The 24,002-nt window shown below is 39.9% G+C and overlaps 1 protein-coding gene across 5 annotated transcripts in view; it reads left to right on the forward strand.

The window, feature by feature from the left end:
• The window catches only part of CPED1 (cadherin like and PC-esterase domain containing 1), a 155,574-nt gene that overhangs the window by 27,781 nt on the left and 103,791 nt on the right, over positions 1-24,002 (forward strand). For all 5 annotated transcript variants that reach the window (XM_075081150.1, XM_075081148.1, XM_075081147.1 and 2 more), the window contains 3 exons: positions 8,048-8,154; positions 10,055-10,130; positions 23,099-23,255. In XM_075081150.1, the coding sequence (XP_074937251.1) occupies positions 8,048-8,154; positions 10,055-10,130; positions 23,099-23,255 (340 nt within the window). The remainder of the gene's footprint in view (positions 1-8,047; positions 8,155-10,054; positions 10,131-23,098; positions 23,256-24,002) is intronic.

The raw sequence follows: 24,002 nt of genomic DNA on the forward strand, positions 1-24,002 counted from the left end.
ATTCCAACCTCTCCTCCATGAGGAATGCTTCCTGTGGCGCTTCAGATCCTCTTAGTTATGGAGTAACTGAGCCAAAATAAAACCCTGATCATCCTGAAGGCGGGTGAATAGTGACTGTCCTCAGGATTCCTGCAGCCTTTCCCTGGCAGCTATACAGCAACTGTACAAAGTATTTTGTGAATGAATTGACTGCGTCCAACAATCTCAGACTCATACATAGGGTGGGGTTTTTTTTTACACTTTCAATACTAGACCGTAATTAATGTGCCAAAAGATTTCAGCCTAATTTGTCTAGTTAAGCAGGCATTTACTGGACTGGACTGTGCGTTATGGCAGAGTACAGTCAGTCTCAACAAGTAGCATGGAGCATGCTGTGAGAAACAGGGAGAGGTTTGCACATGGACAAGTGAACAGCTGCTTTCCAGAATAGTTCAGAAAATATCAGAAACATCGCTGCCTTTTCCTACACTATCTTCACTTACCAGAGTGATCATTTCTTCACTGTTGTTGTAGTAAGTTCAAATTGGTGATAGCTCACGACTATCAAGAGCCACGCCAAAAGAAAATTAAAATAACTCCAATAACTACTTCTTCAAGGGAAAAATTCCTGCACACCTAGATATAAGACATTCCTTTAAAGAAAACCCTACAAATGAAACAGTGATATCAAAAACTTATAAAAGACCATATCGTTAACAAAGAGAAAGCATTTGGTCCAGCAAGTGGCATTGCACAAGTGAGACGGCTGAGCTGCCGTAACCAGAAATAGTCATCAAAGGATATTTTTCCCTGGAGCATTATCAGTAAAGCTTAGATCTTCAGAGGTGTAGAATTCCTATGTCCCCAAACCCCGTCACACAGCCTGCCTGATGCTGCTGCCCTCTGGGATGCTGAGGAGCATAAAATCCAGCCCAGGGTCCAGACCCAGGCAGTGAGGTAGAAGTTCCATCTTTCAGACATCTGGTAGTTCTTCCACTCTAAACTCTTGACTAGCAACTATTGGTTCCTGACTACATTTCAGGGATGAAGCCTACTTTGTAAAACATATTCCTCTGTCTTGTTTAAAGATGGATTTGTGCATAAGCAGCTACTTCCAGAAATATGTGCCTCCTCACCAAACTCAGTTCAGCCTCTGCTCACTCCATTAACCTGCAGGAGCAGAGGAGTTTAACTTTTGTTTTTCCCTGTAGACTATAAGGACTCATGATATATGAAGGTAAAACTTACATTCACCCTTTTATTTTTTTACAGATCAGGATTAGAACATGTCAAATATATATTTGAATACAGCTCAATGCATCAGTACCTAAATAATACCTTTTCCTGGAAGTCTTCTCTTTCCATCCATGCAGCTCAGAGTTGCCTGGAAATATGTTTCAAGTAGAGCTCAGGAGAATTTCTTTTAAAAAACATCACATACAAATCTCAGGATCAACCTTGGCAGGGGTTCTGTAGCCTCCTAAAGTAACATATTCCACTACTTCATGGTTGCGGTTCAAAACCTTCTTTATATAATCTTTCCTGCAAATTAAAATATTTACTTTGTGGCCTCCAGTGATTAAAGAGGACAACTGATTTTGGATGGGTAAAAATTTATTCTATGGTGTAGTGGTTTAACCCCAACCGGCAACTAAGCCCCACACAGCCACTCAATTGCTCCCCCGCAATGGGATGGGGGAGAGAATCAAAAGGGTTAAAGTGAGAAAACTCGTGGGTTGAGATAAAGACAGTTTAATAGGTAAAGCAAAAGCTGCATGCATAAGCAAAGCAAAACAAGGAATTCATTTGCTCCTTCCCATGGGCAGGCAGGTGCTCAGCCACCCCCAGGAAAGCAGGGCTCCATCATGCATAACAGTTACTTGGAAAGACAAACACCATCACTCCAAACGTCCCCCACTTCCTTCTTCCCCAGCTTTATATACTGAGCATAATGTCATCAGGTATGGAATATCCCTTTGGTCAGTTGGGGTCAGCTGTGCTGGCTGTGCCCCCTCCAAAGTTCTTGCCCATTTCCAGCCTTCTCACTGGCGGGGCAACACAAGAAAGAGAAAAAAACTTGATGATGTGTAAGACCCATTCAGCAACAGCTGAAACATCCCTGTGTTATCAACACTGTTTTGGTCACAAATCTAAAACATAGCACCACACAAGCTACTATGAAGAAAATTAGCTCTTTCCCAACCAAAACCCATACATATAGGGAAGGCATTTCCTATCGCTTCAATCTTATTTTAGAGAAAACACATCCCCAAAAAATCAAAATTCTTTTGTTCTTCTTTATAGTTCAAATGTGTGGTAGGTTGACCACAGCCAGCGACTAGGGACCCACTAGCTGCTTACTCACCACCCCTGCAGCAGGATCGGGGAGACATTTGAAAGAGAAAAGGCAAGAAAAACTCCTAGGGTGACATAAAGACAGTTTAAGAAGTTAAGAGGGAAAAAAGGAAAAAAAAAAACCCCAAGGGATACAAAGGTAATCACTCAACACCCTCCATCAGCAGACTGATACCCAGCCAGCCTCCAAGCAATGGCAGCTTTGCAAAGACTACACCCCAGTTTTGTTTCTGAGTATGGCATTATGTGGTATGGAATATCCCTTTGTTCATTTGGGGTCAGTTGTCCTGGCTGTGCCCCCTCCCCGCCTCTTGCCCACCCCACCCTACTTGCTGGGAATCAGAGTGAGACACAGAGAAGGTGCTGACCCTGTGCAAGCACTGCTCAGCAATAGCTAAAACATTGGTGCATTATCAACACTGGTTTAGTCACAAATCTAAAAGACAGCACTGTGTGGGCTGCTGGGAAGAGGATGAACTCCACCTCAGTCAGACCCAGTACAAGGTCTTCTAAGATCCACCTTCTTCTTGTAATCCTCTACTGAAACCATGTTTTCCAAAACTGGGAAGCAGTTTACAGATGAGGTATGACCAACACCAACCACAGCAGAAGGATTACCTTTTGCTCCTTGTATATAACACTCATAAACAAGTTTGGTTGCAATTCTTAATGTCTGCAGGGTTATGACTAAAATGAAATAGTCCCTATTATTCAGAATTCTGTATGACAAGGAATAAATTCATACTGCAATTTTAAAGGAGGGGAAGTTAGCTCTTTCGGTCCCAGTAAATCTTTGCCAACGACTCAGAAGTTATTTGGGGATTTTTTCTAACAGTATTATATTGTTAATTCATACACAGTTTATGAATCTGCTCATTTTTTGCAGTAGTGCTCTCTGGCCAATTGTATCTGTCTATCTGATTTCTTCTTCCAAATTCTGGCACTTTGAACTTGTTTTGAATATCCTCAGGTTGAATTTGGACCATACGTCAAAATTATTTTCCATTCTGATCATGTCTTCCAAAATGCTAATACTTCCTCTCAACTTGGTGTCATTTGCTATTTATAAATGCAGTTGTTATTCCACCATTCAATTTGTTAATGAGAACTTTGAACAGAACTGAATGTATAGGGGGGTAGGCTTTGAGGGTCTGCTACAAAAAAAAAATCCATTTTGATAGTGTAGAGTTCATTTTTTCAAATAGCTGTGCACTCACCTGATAGGTATGTTATGTGGGAATGGTGCCTAAAGATTTACTAAAGTCAAACTTTCATCACTATTCTTTCCTTTGTTCACTAAATCAGTTACTCTGTCAGAAGCAATTAGACTAGTTTTATATGATGGGTTCTTGACAAAAAAATGTTGGCTGTTTCTTGTCATCTTATCCTCTAGTGCTTGTAAATTGATTATTTTTAGGGTGATGGAGTGAGCAAGTGCAAAATTAGAAACTGACTAAAAGTTAAAATAAAAATAAAGCTGATCAGCCTTTTCATTTCCCAGGATGAATGAAGTACAGAAAGATGAGCATAAAAGATGAAAATTGTATTTGATTTTCAAAATTCTTTCATTTCAAAATTCAGAATGAGGACCTTAACACTGAAAAAATAACATTTCAAGCTATGGTATTGAAATGAAACTTACTCATTTGGTTAAATCAAAGAATACTTTTCTGTGTGTACACATAAGAGATTAAAAATTCCATAGAGCTGCTTGCATCTAACAGTTTTCCAGCAAAATCCAGACTCCAATGCCATAGCTTATGGGGAAAACATGATAATTTCAAAGGTAGAAATAAGATTACTTCATTTTAGAAATAACATCCAGAAATTCTTGAAGTTCATCTATGAAATGCTTATGCTGTAAGCTTAAAACCCCACTAAATCCTACAGTTATTTTGTTTCTGTTCACTGTGAGCTATAATATCAGAATACAAAGACTCTCTGCAGAATATTTTTATAGAAAAAGTTAAATGTTTTTATTGGTCTCAGCATTGTTATTCCCACTGCTTCTAAAAACATGTTTGTTTTTCTCTCTAGATTGTTATCTTTTAGGTTATTTTTCCACATTAACCATTTTAATTATTCCAAGTAACAAGTCAGAGTCAAAGCCAATGAAAACAGTGGTATGTTGTTGAAAATTATAATTTGTACATGATATCAAATTTCAGTTGAAACCTGTTGCTCTCTGAATTGAATAGTACGTGCTTTGACTCATTCAGAATCAAAGCAGTTGAAGGTGGTCACAGCGGATTGGTATCAAAGTATGCTGTACTAGTGATTCTTGGATTAGCAACTCAGGCTGATATTCTCAGGTAAACACGAGACACACATCTCAGGTACACACTTTTTAAGATGGGACTGCAAAACGGGGCTACAAAGACTGGAGAAGAGGAGGGGTAAAGAGCTAGCAAAAAAACCCAGATGAATAAAAGCATCATGCTGCCAGCATAAGCCATATCCACATTAAACTGAATTTGCCTGCATAACAAGATGTAATTGTGCAAATGAATATTCCTTGTGTAGTCAAGGCCTTAATTAACAGACAACTAAAAAATCTTGGTTTGAAAAGATGCTCAGGGAGGGGATGAACATACAATTGCATGTCCTCATCTTAAGTTACCAATCTTCTGCTTGTCCAAATGCAAAGTAATACAAAGCAGCAGAGGCTGTCTCCATGAGGTGGGCTTTCGGACTGTTTAACTGATTTAGTGCTCCTGCATGCTAGGCTCCACTGCTTTACTGAATAAAGCAAACAAGATTTCTGTAACTGTAGGCAAAGCCCTTTACATGGAAAAAGTTTCATGCAAATTGCTAGTAGTTAAGCTGTTCAGATATGAAGTATCCATTTTAACCTTCCACTTCATATGTCCTGTCAAAGCCTGCTTCTGGTGTGAAGTCTGCAGGAAACCAGCGAAACAGTGTGTACATTGAAGATGGAATAATATGGACGTTATTGATGCTTCTTCATTAAACATCTCTAAAACCATTTTGAAACACAAGTTTTTCCATGCAGATGATTTGTGTTATTACTGTCACTTTTGTTCTTCCTTTCTCTTTTATTGTAGATTGTTTTAGCTCACACGCTGCATCTTACTTTAATTTAGAAATAATGTCTGTGAAAGGGATTTTCTTCTGTGTTAAAATACAGGGGCCATTTGGTGTTACTGGAATATTAGCAACACTAGCACTTTTTCGCTGAGATATAGGTTTATAATTATTACATTTGCAGAAGGGAGACAGACTCATGGTTTCATGATCATAGATGTTCATTTTCCACAAAAAGCAAGCTGTGAGAGGAATGACATGGGCAATTCCTAAGCCATATCTATTCACAAAAGAGTCTGCTCCAAGACTAAATAACTGTTGTAACACATGCCCCTCTCATTTTTCTTTTCCAAGAACATTTTTTCTCGTGTAGTCAATTAAGAATGTATTGATACATTTAAATAGAATTCAGACTGCTCTGTCGGCCTGAATCTGAGAGACTGCACTAGGTGTACGCTGCTTTCTAATAGGAAGTCTCCTGTTTTCTATAAATAGATGTTTCAGTTCTGATTGTTCTGTACTGAAATAATTGGCTAGATGTCTAATTACTCTAAATAGAAAACACAAAAAATGGCAGGCGTTCAAACCCCTCCTGAAAAATTGTTCCTAGCAGTTAGCTGTTCTACTTCCTGGGCCCTGGCTCAGAAACACACTTGGTCTGAGGGCCCTTTTTCCTTTTCTTCTCTTCAGTACAGTCATATTGATCACTCCGCTGTGTCCTAAAGGCAAATGATACACAATGCAGCATATCCTTTGGAGTCAGGGATCAAATTAATCCCTGGCCAGGATGTGTAACAATAAACAAGGGAAGGAAATGAACTGCTTCTAAGAAATTGAGTTCCCTCCAGCTCCCTTTCAATTTGCACACAGCTAGGCATTGTGGTTTATATGTAATTATAATGATTTATTCAAAGGTGTTTACTAGTCAAAGGCAGAACATGTTGCTTATCTGATAATTACATAGCTGGTGAGGTCATGGAGTAGGTTGTTAACACTGTCAATCTTTTGCACTAAATGAAGTATTTGCTTGTATGTTTCTTTAATGTTTCATTTACTTGCTATCTGTGTCATTTTTATCTACCCACGGTTTTTTGTTTTTTTCTTTCACAAAGGAGCACGTAGTGAATCTGTCTTGCCTAAATTTCACATGCCTTAATTATTTTTATAGCATAATACTGGTTCTCATAATGTGAAATTGAAGATTTCTTTACAGTAATGGATGCAGCATAACCGAAAATTCATCTCTTCAGCTTTGTCACACTGCTTATAAACATAAAAAAGGTGATAGTTACTTTCACAGTCCTGGACCCATTCTGCACAATCAGTTCATTACTGTACTTAACTTAAATTGAGTGTTAAATCTCCTTAAGTGAAATCTTCACCCTCCTTGGCATTTGCAATTGTGATTGCAATAGGAAAAAAATTACATGTTGCAGAGGGAAATGAGGCAAAATAAATACTTCTGCGGGCCATCAGTGGGACCAAATGTAGGGGGTAATCTAATAAAATTAGGAAGGTATCACAGATGGATAGCACAAAATGGAATAAAATGCATGTAATCTTCCCAACCTTGGGAAAAAGAACCAACCAACCGGTCACTGAAATAGCTGTCCTGCAGAGAGCTTTGACCTAATGCTATACCCTGCCTTGGATGCTGTACAGCTTCTCTGGCTGCCCTTTCTCTCTGGAAGTTCTTTATTTGTAATTGTCATCCTGTCACTGAAATGTTTTGCTCTTTATTGAACTTATTCATGGTGTCCTCAACAGATGTAGTGATTCTGTTAATCTTCTCAGAGATGCCACTATCTCTAACTAGTCCAAATTACGAAGGCTGTATACAGAAAAAAACAACCACTTGAGGGAGCTGACCAAGCTCATTTGAAGCTACACTGGTATTCCTATGCCACATCACATGCTGCAATATGGGCAAACTCCAAGACCTATTTGTATCTTCTAATCCATAATGGTGTTTTAATTGGTGCAATTTAGTTTTGTCTCTTCTTTGAGCAGCCATCTGTGACCCCAGTGTTGCTTGTTTCCTGATAATAGAACCCCATGGTCTCACAGGTCAGCTTCACCCCAGAAAGGAAGCATCAGAACTAGCTCCGAAGTTGGCTACTTGCTCAGTGCAACTTAACTCCCCCTTACACAGGAGTTCTAGGTGTTGGCAACCCAGTGTCTAATATTTAGGAAACTGCTACACCAAAGTTCAGGCTACAAATTTCTGCTGTTTACAATAGCATGAACAATATTACTTCCTGTAAAATTTAAGTACTAATAATGAAAGACCTCAGAAGATCACACTGCATAGAGTGGAATTGTGTTATAAATGGGCATGTTGAGGAGTTCAGAAAAAAAGAACATATTAAAGCAGCACCATCTATTGAACTCTTTCATTTCTGAATGCTAAACAGGTCAGACACCAGGGGACTGGACATCAGTAGGCAGGTATAACAGGAGAAGCCAACTGTGAAATACCTAAATATAGTTGCAAAGCTTGAACTATGGTAGTGAATATGCCTTTTTTCCTTCTGCCACCTGTAGCTGTTCATGTACTTAGCACTCTGACAGTTTGCCATTCCTCAGGATTTGTCTCTAAGTATTTTTTGTTCAGATAGGAATTGCATGATATTTTCTTTCTCAATATGCTTCTTTTCTTTCCTGATAGGCCGCGTAAGCCCTTGGGATATTTTGATCTGCTTATCTTCCAGAAAAAATGATGGTACTGGCTGCATTCAAATAGAAGAGTTGCATCATCTAGAGTTATTCCAGAAGGTATGAGATTATCGTGTTATCCTTTGTGGGAATGAGAGGACAGGCCTAGCCCAGATTTTTAGTACTCACTAAGAAAAAGAAAATGATCTGATGCTCATTTTATACTGCAGCAGCGTGGTTTAACAGCAATAAAAAATGTTTTCAAGTTTCCTATCTGCTGAGACATACTTGTCAGATACCAACATTTCATTCTTCTTTATATCACACCCAGTGATCAAAAGCAATTTCTCATTTGGACATAACGTGTTATTTTTGATGTAAGTATTTCAGCGTAAATACTGAAAGTTGTTGGAATGGAGTGTCAGGTTTTCCTTTTCTCTTCTTTAGCTTGAACTTTTGCATTCTTGGCCACCCTTAACCAGCATGTCAGGCAGCAAAAGTGTCTACAGAAGTCAAGGAAAATTTAAACAACTTACCCACTGGAAAAAGACAATATAGAATGGAGAGAAACAACTAGCCAATGCATGCAATATTTCAGAATAATAGCATAAGCAGATGATAAAGATGGACTAATTTAGGCTTCCCATCTTATAACAGTACTGAGTTTCATCTAATGTAATTGCTCTTGGTAAACATAATTTAGGCACCTCTCCAAACTGTGACAGTGGTCCTACAATAGATAATGTGTGAGCTGGACCGGTGTCCTCCTCCAGGGCCTTCATGGGACTTCCCTGCTCTGGCACTGCAATCTGCTTACTCACAGTCCAAAGCATCAGTGGTGCCAATATTCCTCAGCATTTTCAGGACACTTTTTTTTTTCACTTGATTATGTTGTGGGCACAGTTTAGGTTACTTAGATATGTAAATGTCTAAATAAGCACCTGACGTGTGGGTGAAAATATGTAAGTGACTTAAATAGAGGGCTTTGTTTGAAAAAAAAGTAACCAAACTATGGATAAAGCTTGGCTTATATTTCAAGTACAATGGCACAGATAATAATGGCAAGACCCAAAAGTACAGACTCTGAACTGAGGGACTGGGAGAAATAAAGCTGCTTATGAAATGTATTTAGTTCAGTTATGAAGTTCATGAGGGTGCAAAAACCACTGCATGTCCACAGAAGTCAGAGCTAGGAACATGTACACTGGGGTTCCCTGGAATGGGATGCCTTATCTAAGAGTATCCAAAGGAAATTTTTATAGCAGTTCCAGTTTGCTAGAAACAGACATGCTTTGGATTCAGATCTCAGGTCATAAAATATCTCAGGCTTCTGCAAACTGCTTCTTGCTCATTCTACCCATATTATCATATCTGAGCCTTTAATACTGGGCAATATAATAATCCATACAGCGCTCTGCAATGTCCAGAAGTTTCACACATGAATAACTGAGACATAAGGTGATCAAAGGAATTGTCCAAGTTCCCTCAGGAAGTCTGCAGCACAGCAGGGCCTTAAACCAGATGGCCCATATCTCCGGATAACTTTAAATATTGGACTAACATTACTCGCTGCTGGCATGCCCATACCACCGTGCAAGACAGTTCTTTGTTGCAGAGCCTGGATGTGGTTTAAATATGTTAGCTTATGACTGTTCCCAAGCACAGCAATTCAAGAGGCCTAGGCTATTTCCATGCAGTGGGAGACAGTGATTGATAACTGGCAGAGAACAGAGAAGCTGCAGAAACTGAAAAGGGGGCAGGGAAGGGGTGAAAACTGAGCAGCGAGGAGGAGAGCCATAAGTCTAAAATCTTGTTTTGTGATGGCCATGGAGGAAGAGCCCATACTTTAACCTCATTGTCACACCTTGCAGGAATCGCAAATTTGTAATTCGCTATTGACACTGACAGGAGTTTTGCACATGAGGTGTCTCTGATAAATTAAACATAAACCCATTGAAGGTTGCAGGAAAAAGAGCACTTTTCTGAATGAAATCATTAAAGCTTCTCTTTTTACATTCAGGTAAACCTACTTCCAGAAATCCAGCATTTCCTTTGCAGAAAAGAGGGATTATGCCAGATAACAAAAGCTTTTTCAGGTAACCTAATTTCTTCAAATCTGCATATGCAATGACGGTCTTTTAATAGTTGTCACAGGAAGCCTCTGACATGACAGTCAGGCTTACAGTTCCTTTTTATTTTTAGTCATGAATGCATAGGAGAAAAAAATGAAACAAGGATGATAATCCTTTTCAGATGCCACTTAAATACAATTACAGTTATGCAGTATCTTTTCAGGTAAAAGTATTGCATTGTCTAGCCATTGCATACTGCAGAAATAATTTGGCTATAAGTGTCTTATTTTTGGACTGTTTCATGTTAATATAGTGTATTGGTGTTTACATTTCAAAGCCCTGGGTTTGGTGTAATATGTTTGTTCAGCTTTACAAAAATGTTGTGGCACGGAGAAGTAGGAGTCGGAGTTTGGTTCCCATCCAGACACAGTTTACTGATAAAAAGTCTTTGTGTATTAAGATCATCAACCAGAAAAGTTTAAAGGTTATGGGCCAGTTGCCAGAGAATTCTAATTTACTATGGGTGAAATTCAACTTTGAATAGAAACTGGAAAAAACTGCTGTGTACCATATTAGGTCTATTTAAACTGCAGAGGGACACTTTCTTATCTCAGTGACACCACTAAACATCCAAAATCAATGCTATTTTGGATTTATAATCTATCCTATATAAACTTTGCTTATAAGAAATCTTGTCTTTTTTTTTTTCATAACCCAGTAACAACCAACCTCACACTTATTCCATTAGTATTTAGCCTTGTTTGCAGGCAAATATACAAGATTGATCAATCTGATTCCTTTTCCCTTTCCCTTTCCCTTTTCCTTTCCCTTCCTCTTCTCTTTCTTTTCACCTTATTTATATATATGCTATATTTAGCACATAAGGAAAGGATTAATTTAATCTCATTTAACAGTTTAGAAGTCAGGTATCTTCTGCAGCAGTATTCTAGTCTTCCCCTTCAGCCAGCAGAGGGACAGGGGCACCTTTAAACACTACGTCATTTTATCCTAGACTGTATCTTTAAAATAGGTGTGTTGAATTGCCCTCTGCAGGTACTTAATACCCAATTACCTCTCACCACTGCCTGTAGATGGAGCCTAGACAAGTAGCTTCAATTAAATACTTGACTTGGATGCTTGAGTAAAGTTGAGGTTAGGTGGTTCCTAACCTAAGCATAACATATTTTCCCTTTTATTTTTTTTTACTGTCTCATGTAAAGATTGATCAATATTTAAAACTTATGTGAAGTGTTTCCCTTAAAGAACTGTATGTTGAGGGTCAGTTTAAATTGGACACTTCCATTTTCCTGGTGCAGCAAATTGCCAAAACTGATCATAAGGAACATGCAGTATATGGAACATCTACCAGGTCCCATGGGAGTGCTTTATTGTGAAGTCATGTTACACCACGTAAGTGATATAGTCTGTTTTGGCTGAGTTTTAAGTACGTCTTCAGTGATGCCTAGTGCTTTGGTTCCCTTGCACTGGAAACTGAATTAGAAAGTATACTGATATAGTACCAGTTTCAGACAAAGCTGAGGATATTTCTAAAAATTTCAAGGACTTCAGGAATTGGTAGTTCCTACTCACATTTTAACAGTCTGCCTTTAAAAAACATTGGTTTGCTCTGCTACTTGGAGAAAGGCCAACCACAGCGGTTTTATTATTTTGCTACCACAAAACCACAAACACAAGAGGTACTCACCACACACAGAGCTTTCCCCTTTAAATATGCATATATTCACTGGTGTCCATAAAATGTGGTACAAGCCACTTTGTGTATGTGGTCTGTTAAGCTGTTCGGTGTTTTCTCCTCTTTAGGGAAGGCCATTTGTAAGCATCTTATTCCATACTTATATTACTAGTGCTTTCTTGGCAAAGCAAAAAGCCCTTCTGACTGATGCCAAAATCCCATTGAAATCAAGGTAGTATGTGTGCTTGGCAGCAGGGCTCTGAGTCCTACCTACCCAGCAGTCTGCTGAAGGACTGACAGATAGAAAAAGGCCCGCCTCTCCCTTTTCAGTTATCAGTAAAAAAGATTTTGAACCTGAATTAGCTGCAGTGTTTTAAAATAAAAAATATAAAATAAAAAAAAGATCTCTTAAATCTAGGTGTCTGCACATGAGCAGGGCCTAGGGGCTGAGGTAGCTGTCTCAACACAAAGGTCTCATGGCACATGAGATGCCATGGAGGGTCCAGGATGCCCAGTAGGACAGGCAGATTTGGCACAGAACCTTTGTTTGTGTTCTGTCTGTCAAACAGCCTTTTTGGTCTAGCAGCAGGAAGCTCAGGGGGATATCCTGTGGTGTCCTAGATGGCAATAGATGTGAATACCTGAATTTAACACCTGGTATATAAGCTCCCCAAATTAACAGAAGTGCCCGAAACAACATTTATTTTCAGCATAATTTAGGGTTAGCTGAACTGCCCCACACTGACTGTATAGACTACACTGACGTCCACTGACAGGAGTGGGAACTTAGACTGTGGCACACAATGGGTCATCTTTGTATAGACCAGACTTCAATGTGTCTCAACCCAGAAATGAAACCCACTCAGTATCACTGGATACATGACGTCATTTGCTATGAGTGAAATTCACCCATAGAAGGTGAAATTAGAATCAGAAGGGTAAAACATCTGATTTCAGGTTAAGAAGACAAAAATGCATAAGTTAAAGCAAACTTCTAGAGCCAAGATTTCAGATATTCTCCTCTCCTTCCAGTCATCTGATAAAGCCAGCTCTTTCTGCTTCTTTTTTTGCTTGCATTCTCCAGCAGACCTTTCTTTCCAGCAACAGCATAGTTTCCAACTGTTAGGATTTGTTTGATCCTCAATTGCAAAATTATTCAGGAAGAGAAGAGTTTTCATCAGTATTTCCTCCACAGAAGAGTTTGTTTCCTTTCAAATCAGTCACGTGCTTTCACTCTTGTGTGTTTGAGTCAACGGGGCTTCTGCAGTGTCTGTTGAAGAGGATCAGTTGGTTTGTCACTTAGTCAGCCCCCCAAGGAGCCAAGCAATTTCCTGTAAAAGTGAAAACACAAAGTTGCTTCTCTAAGAATTATGTGATCTAATTAAAGACACACTAAGTCATGGAAAGAAATATCAGGCAGCGAGGCTGAGAGGATGGATCACTGGATTTACTGTGGGTATGACAGTGCTGATATTGATAAGCAGTGGGTACAAGGGTAAAGGTATTTTAAAAAAATGTTATTCTATTTGTTGTTGTAGAACTCTTACCCTGCTAGGTTTTGTATTTAAGAGAGCATTCCCCTTCTCATACCCCTGTTGTATCAGTGTAGGAAAGAAAATGAGTTGTAGAAAATATCAGGTCAGTGCTTGCTTCTTTGCTTTGTCTCTTTAATGGAAAATCTTTTTGTCAGTCTGAAAATTCAGGTTGGTTCTATCTGTATGGGAGGCAAAATTATGCACATAACAGTCATAACTGCTTTTTAGAAGACGGGAGAAGCTGGAAAGAGAAAAAAGGTTAGGAAAATCAGAGTGGAAGAAGAGTTTAGAGGAACGAAAAGTTAAAAAATATGTGATGTTGTGTGGATAAACTGGATTGAGTAAGAGAAGGAATTGCTGGAAGATGGGCACATGTTGCAGAAGGTTTGTGATGAGGTATAAGAATGGTAACGGATCTTAAAATTCAACATGGAAGGTACTGATTAGTGCTTGCTGCTCAGTCTGAGAAGATTCGTTTCACTCCTGCTTTTGCAGGGCATTTGGCCAAGTTTTTAAGCAGGTGCCTGCTCACTCTATGGGACTTCAGATATGAGGCAGTTCAGGTATGGCTATTGAATGACCAAGGAAGGCTCCTGGCATTTATTGCTCAGATCAGCAAAAGCTGCAGCTGTTGCAGTGATCTGTGAATGAAATCTTCCTGCAAACAACCCAAATCTAGAAGCTCTCTGAGTTTGGAGAATGACTGACAAAGAGATTTCAGGTGTTCATACTTGGTATCCCACCACAGGTGGGCTGAGAACTGGGCTTGTTTGCCTCCTGGAACTACTGTCAGCTGAAAGATGGAGAGGACTAAGGTCCACAATGTGAGCAGAAGTGCCCAGCCTCAGTTTAGGGCACAGGAAAGACATTCTGATGTATGCACAAATACTCTCTTTGACAGGTTTTGTCTGGGAAAGAAGTGGAAATGCTTATAGCATTGCCTCCCTGATTTTCCTGTTCCCTAAGCAATCCATGCTGTCTGTCTTTCCACATAAGCATTTGTCTTGCTTCACCACTCCCAGGGCCTAGCCTGTGCCATGCATAGCTGTTTTCTCTATGCATCCATATCACCAATTCTTTTTAAAGTAATGCTTTTACTGTATGCCTTTTTACTGTGTTTCTTTTTTTACTGTCACTAGTGCAGAGACTTTATGAGCATCTCCCAGCCTTGTGTGCTCATGTAGTCACCTGCTGGGCTGGCCAACAGCATTAATCACACAGAATGTCTTGGGATAGGCACGATCCTAATGAAATTGGGTGGGAGGGAGAGCCAAGTCCAGCTGTGTGACTGTGCTCTCACTATATGATACGTTTACTCTCTGGTCCTAACTCTGCACCAGCTTTCCTCTCCCCCTGCCTAACAAATCTGCCCTGCCTGACCCCAGAGTCCCTGTGTTACTCTAGAGTCAGTGGGAAGGGTGATGAGGTGGGGGGAGGAAGAAAAGCTGGGCCACTATGTAAGAGAGAAATTATAGATTAACAATATTTTCTGGTGTAATAATTCAACACCTCTGTGACAGGAACATGCTTCTTTACAGGGGGCATACATTTCTTTTGAGCCTCAGTAAAATCACCACCTGATTCTTTTGAGTTAATTTGATTATAAACTATGTGGGGCAGGATTTTCTTTGTTTTAAAACAGGGTCAGATCTCAGCTAGGACAAAATGTACTTCTGTAATAACAACAAATACGAGGAGACTGAAACGAAGTAAATCAGCTAAATGAATTTAATTACTTGGCCTATACTATTCTATATTCTACCCTGTTAGTGGCACAGAATTGTACTTGTGGCTCTAATCACGTAACAGTCAACCAGCACTTTCACTGAGTTGCTTTTTCCAGAGTTTTGTAGCTTATCTGTAAATTTAAGTTCTAGTGTGAAGGGTGCACACAGAAGCAGTCCTTCCAGAAAATACTGAAAAAAAGAACCCTATATTTTAACTGTGGTGATGCTTTAGGAATGAAGAAGCAAACCCTGTATTTAATAAATACTGTTTTCCACACACGTGCCACAACAGAGAAGTAAAAACATGGTAAACTATTTATCTAAACTGAAGCTGCAGTTGCTGATGTTTTTAAAGGGTAAAATAAACAACACATGCATTTCAAAATGATGCACTATCATAATTTTGCCTTTATAAGTCTGAAATTTCACAGGTGTTTTTAGCATGAATTTCAGTGTGTTCCAACCCACAGTTTCAAATCCTTTCCCTCTAGATCTGCTTTATTATAAACATCTTTTTTTTATACTAAACATATTTTAGATAGTTTAAATTTCTAGAAATGAAAATAGTTTGAAATTTCTCCATTCTAAATATTTGGGGTGGATTCCTTTGAGATTAACCATATTACAGAGTGCCGTGGTTTAGCCCCAGTCAGGGCCTAAGCACCACACAGCCGCTCGCTCACTCCCCCCACCCCAGTGGGATGGGGGAGAGAATTGGAAGCACAAAAGTGAGAAAACTAGTGGGTTGAGATACAAAGAGTTTAATAATGAAAATAAAGTAGTAGTAGTAATAATAATAATATAATGAAAAGGAAAACAACAAGAGAAAGAGAGGTGAAATCCAGAGAAAAAAACCCAAGTGCTGCAACCACTCACCACCTGCTGACCAACACCACCAGTCCCCAAGCTGTGATCACTGCTTCCCCCAGCCAACTCCCCCAGTTCATATACTGGGCATGACATCATATGATATGGAATACCCCTTTGGCCAGTTTGGATCAGCTGTCCTGGCTGTGCCCCCTTCCCTCCCAGCTTCTTGTGCACCTGGGCAGAGCATGGGAAGCTGAGAAGTCCTTGAGTAGTGTGAGCACTACTTAGCAACAACTAAAACATCAGTGTGTTATCAACATTATTCTCATACTAAATCCAAAACACAGCACTATGCCAGCTAGTAGGAGGAAAACTAACTCTATCCCAGTGGAGGGACCACTGCATTTTTGAATATGAAAACCTTTTAAGAACAGCTAGATCAACAGTCAGTAGTGGGTGGGATATTGAACCTGCAGCAATGTGCACATCGCAAATGAAGCTTTTAACACATGTCAAAACTATCACAGGAGTGTTATGTATCAAGCAAGAAACCATATTCCTGTGAAATCAGTGCAAAATTTGCCAGGACTTCACTGGGTGCCAGGATCGCCCCTAGTCTTCCTAGCTGCTTTCAAATATCCAGCATCTGCTTTGAGTGTCACAACAACCCTTTTCTAAATGCATAGGTTATACAACCGAGTGTTAAAGGTTCTCTCTCTTTCTTTAGCAACCTCAAATCATAATGTGTAAGCCATAGGAGAGTACTAATCTTTGTTTCAGAGTCTTTTCATCCAATAGGTCAAATAGATAACAGGAGGCAATTAAATGGAATAGGTCTGCTTTCTGTGACAAGCCTGCAATGACCTCAAGGCATGTAGTGGCAGTAGTGGAGATCATCCAAGTAAGTGAAATCATCTCTCCTCCAAAATCAACACTGAAAAATGAAAAAAGGTGCTTTTAATTCTCATTATTTTAATGATTATGCTGCTTAGAGCAGGTTGCCATACATGACTGAGCAAAAGGTAGTGGATAGTAGGCTTTATTTTGATCAAAATCCCCTAGTCCTGGAGGTGCTCAGAAGTCTGCCTAAGGTTCTGTGAAAGATTTTTAAGTATCTCCTGATGTGAAGCAATCTTTGCAGCTGTTTAACACACCTTTCCAACCTACAAAGGCTGGAAAATTGCCCAGCTGTAAATACTAGAAGAGGACCAGGTTGTAGCAATGCAGCTTGCCCGGTCTGTATCAGAAATAAGCTCTTTGTGCTCCAGGAACCCACACCAGTCAGGCAGATGGATGATCACAGCACAAGATGCAATATGAAGTTCTTCTAACTCACGGGGATGCCCTGTCAGAGAGCAAACTTGCAAGGCTGACAAAGAGGACTTGTTATCAGTCCTTCCTGAATATTGTGCTGCAGAAACTGATGAGAAACAATGTGAGGTGACTATCATTCTCCTTTTTTCCTCCGTGAGAGAATTCAGGCTCCTGCTAGAGACAGACCACCACTATGAAAATCTAGGAAGATATTCAGAAGGCTTCCATGCAGATGGAAAGTCTCTTATATACTTTCAGGATTAATGAAATTCCATGTTTTAAAGTGATGTTTTTCCTGCTAGAAAGAAAAGCAATTGGATGGAAACTCTGCAAGTACAAATGTGCTGAGCTAACAACGTCCTTTATGAAAGAAATGAACAATGTGCTGAACAAAGCACAGCACCTGTTGTGTTGTGAAACACCAGAGTAGTTGTGTTTCATCCCATCACTAGCTTTGTGGTTCATTGTATAACCAGGGACTCCCAAGGTGACTCAGTTGCTCTTGAAATTGCTTTCTAACCAATCTGACAGTTAATGGCACTTTAGAAACAAAATAACCTTGTTCTCACAGACAGCAATATTAATCGTTCCTTGCTCCATGTTTGAAGTGTGTAAAATATATCCTATTTGATCTTGAACAAAGTGCAAAAATTTAATAAACAAAACTATATTGTAACCCTCCTTGTAACATCAAAGGGTAATATAAAAGGAAGGATAAAGAAGAGGACATATTTTCATTCATCTTCTGTTTCCTTTTCTTTCAATTGAGTGTTACACACTTAGTTCAACCAGTAGAGTCTTCTCCTGCTGAATTCCTTACCTTTGCGGATCACCAGATGTTCATGTTAACCTAAGCGTTCCATTTACCACCAGTTCACATGGCCACAGTCATGTCAACACTGACCTGGTTCTGCTCCAGGAAGTCTTAATTTGTCCAAATGTACTTCTAGCTATTCATAAAGCCTTTGCTCAGTCACACGTTGTAACTCTTAAATCAGCTATTCTTTATTGTGTATGCATTGAATCTCATGTTACATCTCAAAACTCTGACCCAAAGACAAGTAAATACCTTAGGAGCCGGAGATGGGGGGAGAGGGAGCAAGAAGTCATAGCCATGTAAAATACTTGAAAGGCCTCATTAGATGTCAGTGTAGCTGCTGCATTAGATACCAGTTGTCGCTGTCAACTGATCTGTTTGACTATGTGGTACTTTGAGAGATTGCAGTTGGCAGAACAGTACCTACTACTAGTTCATGCGACAAAGTGCTTAACTTTTTTGATCTAGAGGTGTTGACTTGCTTTGGTGGATCTTATACCTTCGTTTCACATGTGCCCCACAGCTGTTCCTATGTCCCAGATCTATGTTTCACCTGTTGCTGTGGTTAGAGGGCTAATGTGTGAATTCAGCTGAGAACTTGTAGTGGTTTTTTTTCCTTGCCCAATGGTATCGTGGAGAACACCCTAGGCAGAAGAAAAGTGGTGCTGTTTGTTAGTGTTTTCAATGGTACCATTTCAGAGACGTCAGCATAAGAAGCCTTCTTCAAGCCACAATTTCAAGGAAGTTAAGGTTTTTTTATTTTTAAGTGAAAGCAGGTATCTGGCCTTTGCTGTACTGAGTCATCACAAATGGCAGCAGCAAAAGGTACTTTCAAAATCTGCAGCTGCTCCTCAGGAAAACCAGCAGTTTGTATAGCGTTTCAACTACTGCATAGCCTCTTTAAAAGCAAAAATGTTCTTTTCTAGTTTATATCTTTTTTATTTTTTTCTTTTGATCTTTAGAATCTACTACAAAAATTACTGATATTAAGACCTGGATTTTTGAAAGAGGTTATCTAATCTGGACGTGGCACTAGTATGCTAGCACTCTTTCTAACTTGGTTTCCCAAGCTGCCTGACGCATATCAACTGCTGAGCCTGCCTCACCTCTTCTATTATAAAATGTTGATGTTATTTACGCACTTCAAAAGTACTGGTTAATTAACAACAGCTTGTAGAGTGATTTCAAGATGGAAAAACATGGCAATTACTGCAAACAGTAAAGGCACTGCAGGCTAATTTTCATTGATGATAATGTTGATTAACAAATTTACAGCTCTAATAAACACTGTTACTGCTTTTGAGTGCAAGAGCAGGTGAAGAGTTGCCATGAGAACTGATGGAGCTGAGTGTGCTGCAGTTCAGTGCTACTGACATCTCTTTATTATTATGATAATTGTATTCATCGATTACTAGGTGTACATTTAACAAAGTGAGAGGCTGTCACTCCCTCATTAACTCTGTCTGATGGTGTACACGCTGTGTGTCGTCTCAAAGGAGCAAGCACCTTGTGACAGTCTCACTCCCCTTTTTCCTTCTTTCAGGAATCTTGTGATGGGCTCTCTCCCACGTGGATGCTAACACAAACCCACAGAGGTGTGTAAGGCACCATACAACCAGTGTGTTCTATAGGATGAGGAATAATTTATGGGCATTGTCCCTTTTTTATTCTCAGTGCTAATTGGCAACACCCTAGTTTGTTTAACCCTCACTTCTTAAAGAGATGACAGCTTTCCATTTTGTGTTTTTTTTTTTTTATGTCGAGGCATTTTGCAATGACTTAGGGCAATACTAAGGAGCTTCTACCTAATAGTCTGAAAACTTCAGGACACTGTGTTTTCATTTGTCTCTACCTGTTTTTGGTGTTTGTTTGTTTTTTTGTTATATCCAGCTCTCGTAAATGGTCCACTGGGGAGAGACAAAAATATTAATGTCAAAGTAGCCTTTTCTATTTCCCTAAAACAGTTCAAACTCTCATTTAAGAGGACTAAATATAGGTACAAGCCTCATACCATTATTTTCAAACTCTGCCTTGTGAGTTAAGACCATATTGGTTACTTGTTACCTTAGCAACACAATTAAAACAATGTTTTAAAAAGGAAAAGAGACTCTCTACTTCCTCTTGAGTAACAAGCTGAACAGCCCTTCTCTGCTGCCCAGTTCTAATTTTCAGTGAAATATTGGATTTATTTTAAATAAGAAAATTCTGTTTTGTGCATTTCCCTTTTCCCAACATTCTGGTCATTTTAACTAAAGCAATTGCTAAAAAATGTGTACCTTTGACATAATTTGACTTTCAGATGATCAGCTGAGAAGGTAGGTGCTGTCATTGTTGTCCTTTGCATGGTTCTGTTAATGTTGTCACATAGCTATGGCCTAATGTAAAAGGTGTGTATGTTATAGGGAGCTTGTTCTGGAAGCACAGTTCTGCCTCCTTTCAGCTCTGCGCTGTAGCTATCAAGGTAGGACAACCTGTGTCTCTCCCTGGTCTGCCCCCCTAGGTGGCATTGGCAAGGGGCTAGCTTGGATTGCTGTCATGGGCTGCATTAGGTTTTCTGTGACTTTGATCCCACTCATGCTCAACAGATCAGTATCTTGCTGTTTGAAGATCTAGGCTATGAGGTTTGAACTCTAGAGGCTTACGATGCTGGGCTGTTCCTGATGGATGCGCTACAGTGCCAGGATACAGGCGAACAGGGCTTTGCTCAGTAACTCCATAGATAGTTGCAACAGCAGAGGGCTATGTCCTGCCTTTTACCAATGTGAGGATAAGTCAGAAAAAGATCTGTGAAGTCATCTGTGCACTGTGGAGGGTCTTTATGTATTTGAATAATTCTGGTTTTGCCTGAACGCCAAAGTTGTGTGATCATAGAATCATAGAATGGTTAGGATTGGAAAAGACCCTTAAGATCATCGAGTCCAACCACTAACCTATCACTGCTAAGTCCACCACTAAACCATATACTCAAGCACCATGTCTACCGTTCTTTTAAATACCTCCAGGGATGGAGAGTCCACCACCTCCCTGGGCAGCCTGTTCCAGTGCCTGACAACCCTTTCGGTGAAGAAGGTTTTCCTAATATCCAACCTAAACTTCCCCTGGTGCAGCTTGAGGACATTTCCTCTTGTTCTATCTCTTGTTACTAGGGAGAAGAGACCAACACCCACCTCGCTACAACCTCCTTTCAGGTAGCTGTAGAGAGCAATAAGGTCTCCCCTCAGGCTCCACTTCTCCAGACTAAACAACCGTGGTTCCCTCAGCCGCTCCTCATCAGACTTGTTCTCTAGACCATTCACCAACTTTGCTGCCCTTCTTTGGACATGTTCCAGCACCTCAATGTCCTTCTTGTACTGAGGGGCCCAAAACTTAACACTCTGGGATTGCAGCCGTGAATAAGTAGCTTAGTTTTCTTGCATAGTCAGTGAAACCACAGACCGTTTCAGAGAGTAGTTCAGAACCTGTATTTCTCTTAGTGCTCCAAGGACTGGTCTCTCTCTCTCTCCATTGCCTAAAGACAAAGCCTAAGAATACTATTTTGCTAATACAAGCACTTCAGTTAGATAACTGAAATGACGCAGAGGAGTAGCTGCAGTGGGGCCGTTGCAAATTGCCATGGTGAAATGCCATTGTCTCTTTACAGGGTGGAAATTGCCATAGTGAAATGCCATTGTGTCTTTACAGGGCAGATATAGACTAAATATCACTTGGTTTATTCTCCTTGTGCATATTCAGAAGGAAGTCTGATAGGTAAATGACTTAATGGCAGTTTACTGGCTTATTCCTGTTATCACTGCACAGCCCAGTAGGCAGAGAGGAGTCTGTTTTGCCTCTGTACCATCGGCAAACAGGTAGTCACTTACAAAACCCAAATCACTTGTAATGCGTAACACAACACAAAGATGCCAATAAGAGTATGATCTGAACATGAGGTACTATATTAATAAGGGTCTGTTTTTGATTAGCAAAGCCTTTAGTCCTGCTAAATGGTGCATGTGAGGCAAAGGACCAGATTAATTTCAGAACCCAGTTGAGTTGAAGGCTGAACTGAGCTGATCTGATGAACACCTGATAAATATAGACAATCACGATGTCATTTTAACAGGATCTGTATGAAAATTAATAGTTCTTTTCCTTGAATGGCTGCTCACAGCTCATCACCAGAAATACAACTTCAGATTTATTTTTCATTTCATGCACCAAAGTGGAGAATGCATGCATTAAAAGGGAAGCTATACAAATACATTCATAGCATTAGCACGATGCAGTATGTAATTAAAAAGATAAGTAATAAGGTTTGGGAATAATGTGAACAGCTTGACTTTTCCCTGACTATTACTTAAGATCTTGAAATGTGAGGTGTGTTAGAGTTAATGAAAACGACCCTACATGAAATAATGACATAATATAAGGGCTCTGTGCCTTTTTATCAGCACAATAAAAGCAGAAAATGCATACCACCCGTTGACTGATCTCACATCACAATATTTTGATTACTATTAATAGTCACATGCCTCAGTAATCTTGAGGACTCTGGTACATCAGTCCTGCTCCCAGTGCATTCGGTGGCAGAACTAAGCCTCCCACATATTTCGATAACTACAAAATGTAGCCTTAAACGGTGAACCTAGAAACAAGGATGTGTGATTATTTACTGAGCTGTCTGTGTGATTACAGTGGCAAAGTCCCTTGGTCCTAAGTCAAATAAATTTTTATCCCCATTAATTTTAATTAGGGTTATGGGAGAATCAAAGTTTTGATATTCTGTATTTAGAAATAAAGGATTTCTGTTTAGAAGAAGGGGGGAAAGGGATGCTTTTTGTATGCAGCACTCATGCAGTCACCTATAAAGTGGGAGTTGCAGCTAAGCCTCTGAGTTTGGTACAGCTGGAAGGAGCTGCTTAGTGAGTGTAAAGCTCTCTGCTAGCAGATCCAAGATGGATTATACTCTCAGCATTTGTTATTTTACATTTTCAGCTGATGCTGGTAGCTCCTCTCTACCTATTGTGTTTTACACATTTTACCCTTAACAGCAGGAGTCCACTGCTGCTTTCAATGCTTTGCTGACTCTCTATCTCATCCCGTTGGCACTTTTTCAGACCTCCAGCTTCCAATCATCACCCCAGAGTGCACCGGCCGGCCTGGGCTGTCAAGGGCCAGCACCGTAAGCAACATGTCCCTGGGCGGCGAAAGCACTGACAGGACACGTACAGCCCATCTGCAGTACTGGTGGAAGCAGAGCATGAGCAAACAGCTGTAAGCTAATGATACCCCGCCCTCAGAAACTGCAAGCGCTTCATTGTGCTTTTAGTTGGGAGTCAGGGACACAGAATGTAGCAAGAGAGGAGACAACAGCAGGTGTAGCACTTGGATGTATTGCATCAATTATACTTGCATAATGTTTTTTCTGTACTAGCCAAGCTTTAACTTGTGAGTGAACAGCTAAGTCTTAATGTTGAGGGCATTGAAACACCTAGACAGAGAAATACAGACCCAGAGACGCCCCTGAATTTTTAGGTTTCATAGCAGCTGAGCTATTTCCAATTCCCATCCCTGCCTTGCCCCTGCTACAGACACACATATGTACTCCTTTGCACAAAGACCCACTCTTAAGTGAAGAGCTAAGAAATATTTGAGAACTGGCTGTCCAAGTGCTGTTTCCTATATTACAGTATCTCACAAACTTTATGTTTTGAGGCCCTACCATTCTGCAGAGGGGAGAAAAAGGTCTCTTTAAGATAGATATTATTGGAATCCCTTAACAGATAGCAAAATTGAGGTCTGGAAAGGCCACATATTGCCAAAGATTACACAGAAATGGGAGGAGAGCCCTGTGTCTTTTACCAGTAATCAGTTTTAGAGACTCATAATTTGTATAGTCATTTTCTCATTGCATTTGCTATAAGGTAGATTAATACTCAGAAACTTTAACAAGCAGAATAATAACTACATTTGTGAAAACGTCCAAGGATAGCTCAGATTTCCGCAAGTAATAAGCTTTTA

This window comes from Phalacrocorax aristotelis, chromosome 1, assembly GCF_949628215.1.
Source record: "Phalacrocorax aristotelis chromosome 1, bGulAri2.1, whole genome shotgun sequence".
Lineage (NCBI taxonomy): Eukaryota > Metazoa > Chordata > Aves > Suliformes > Phalacrocoracidae > Phalacrocorax > Phalacrocorax aristotelis.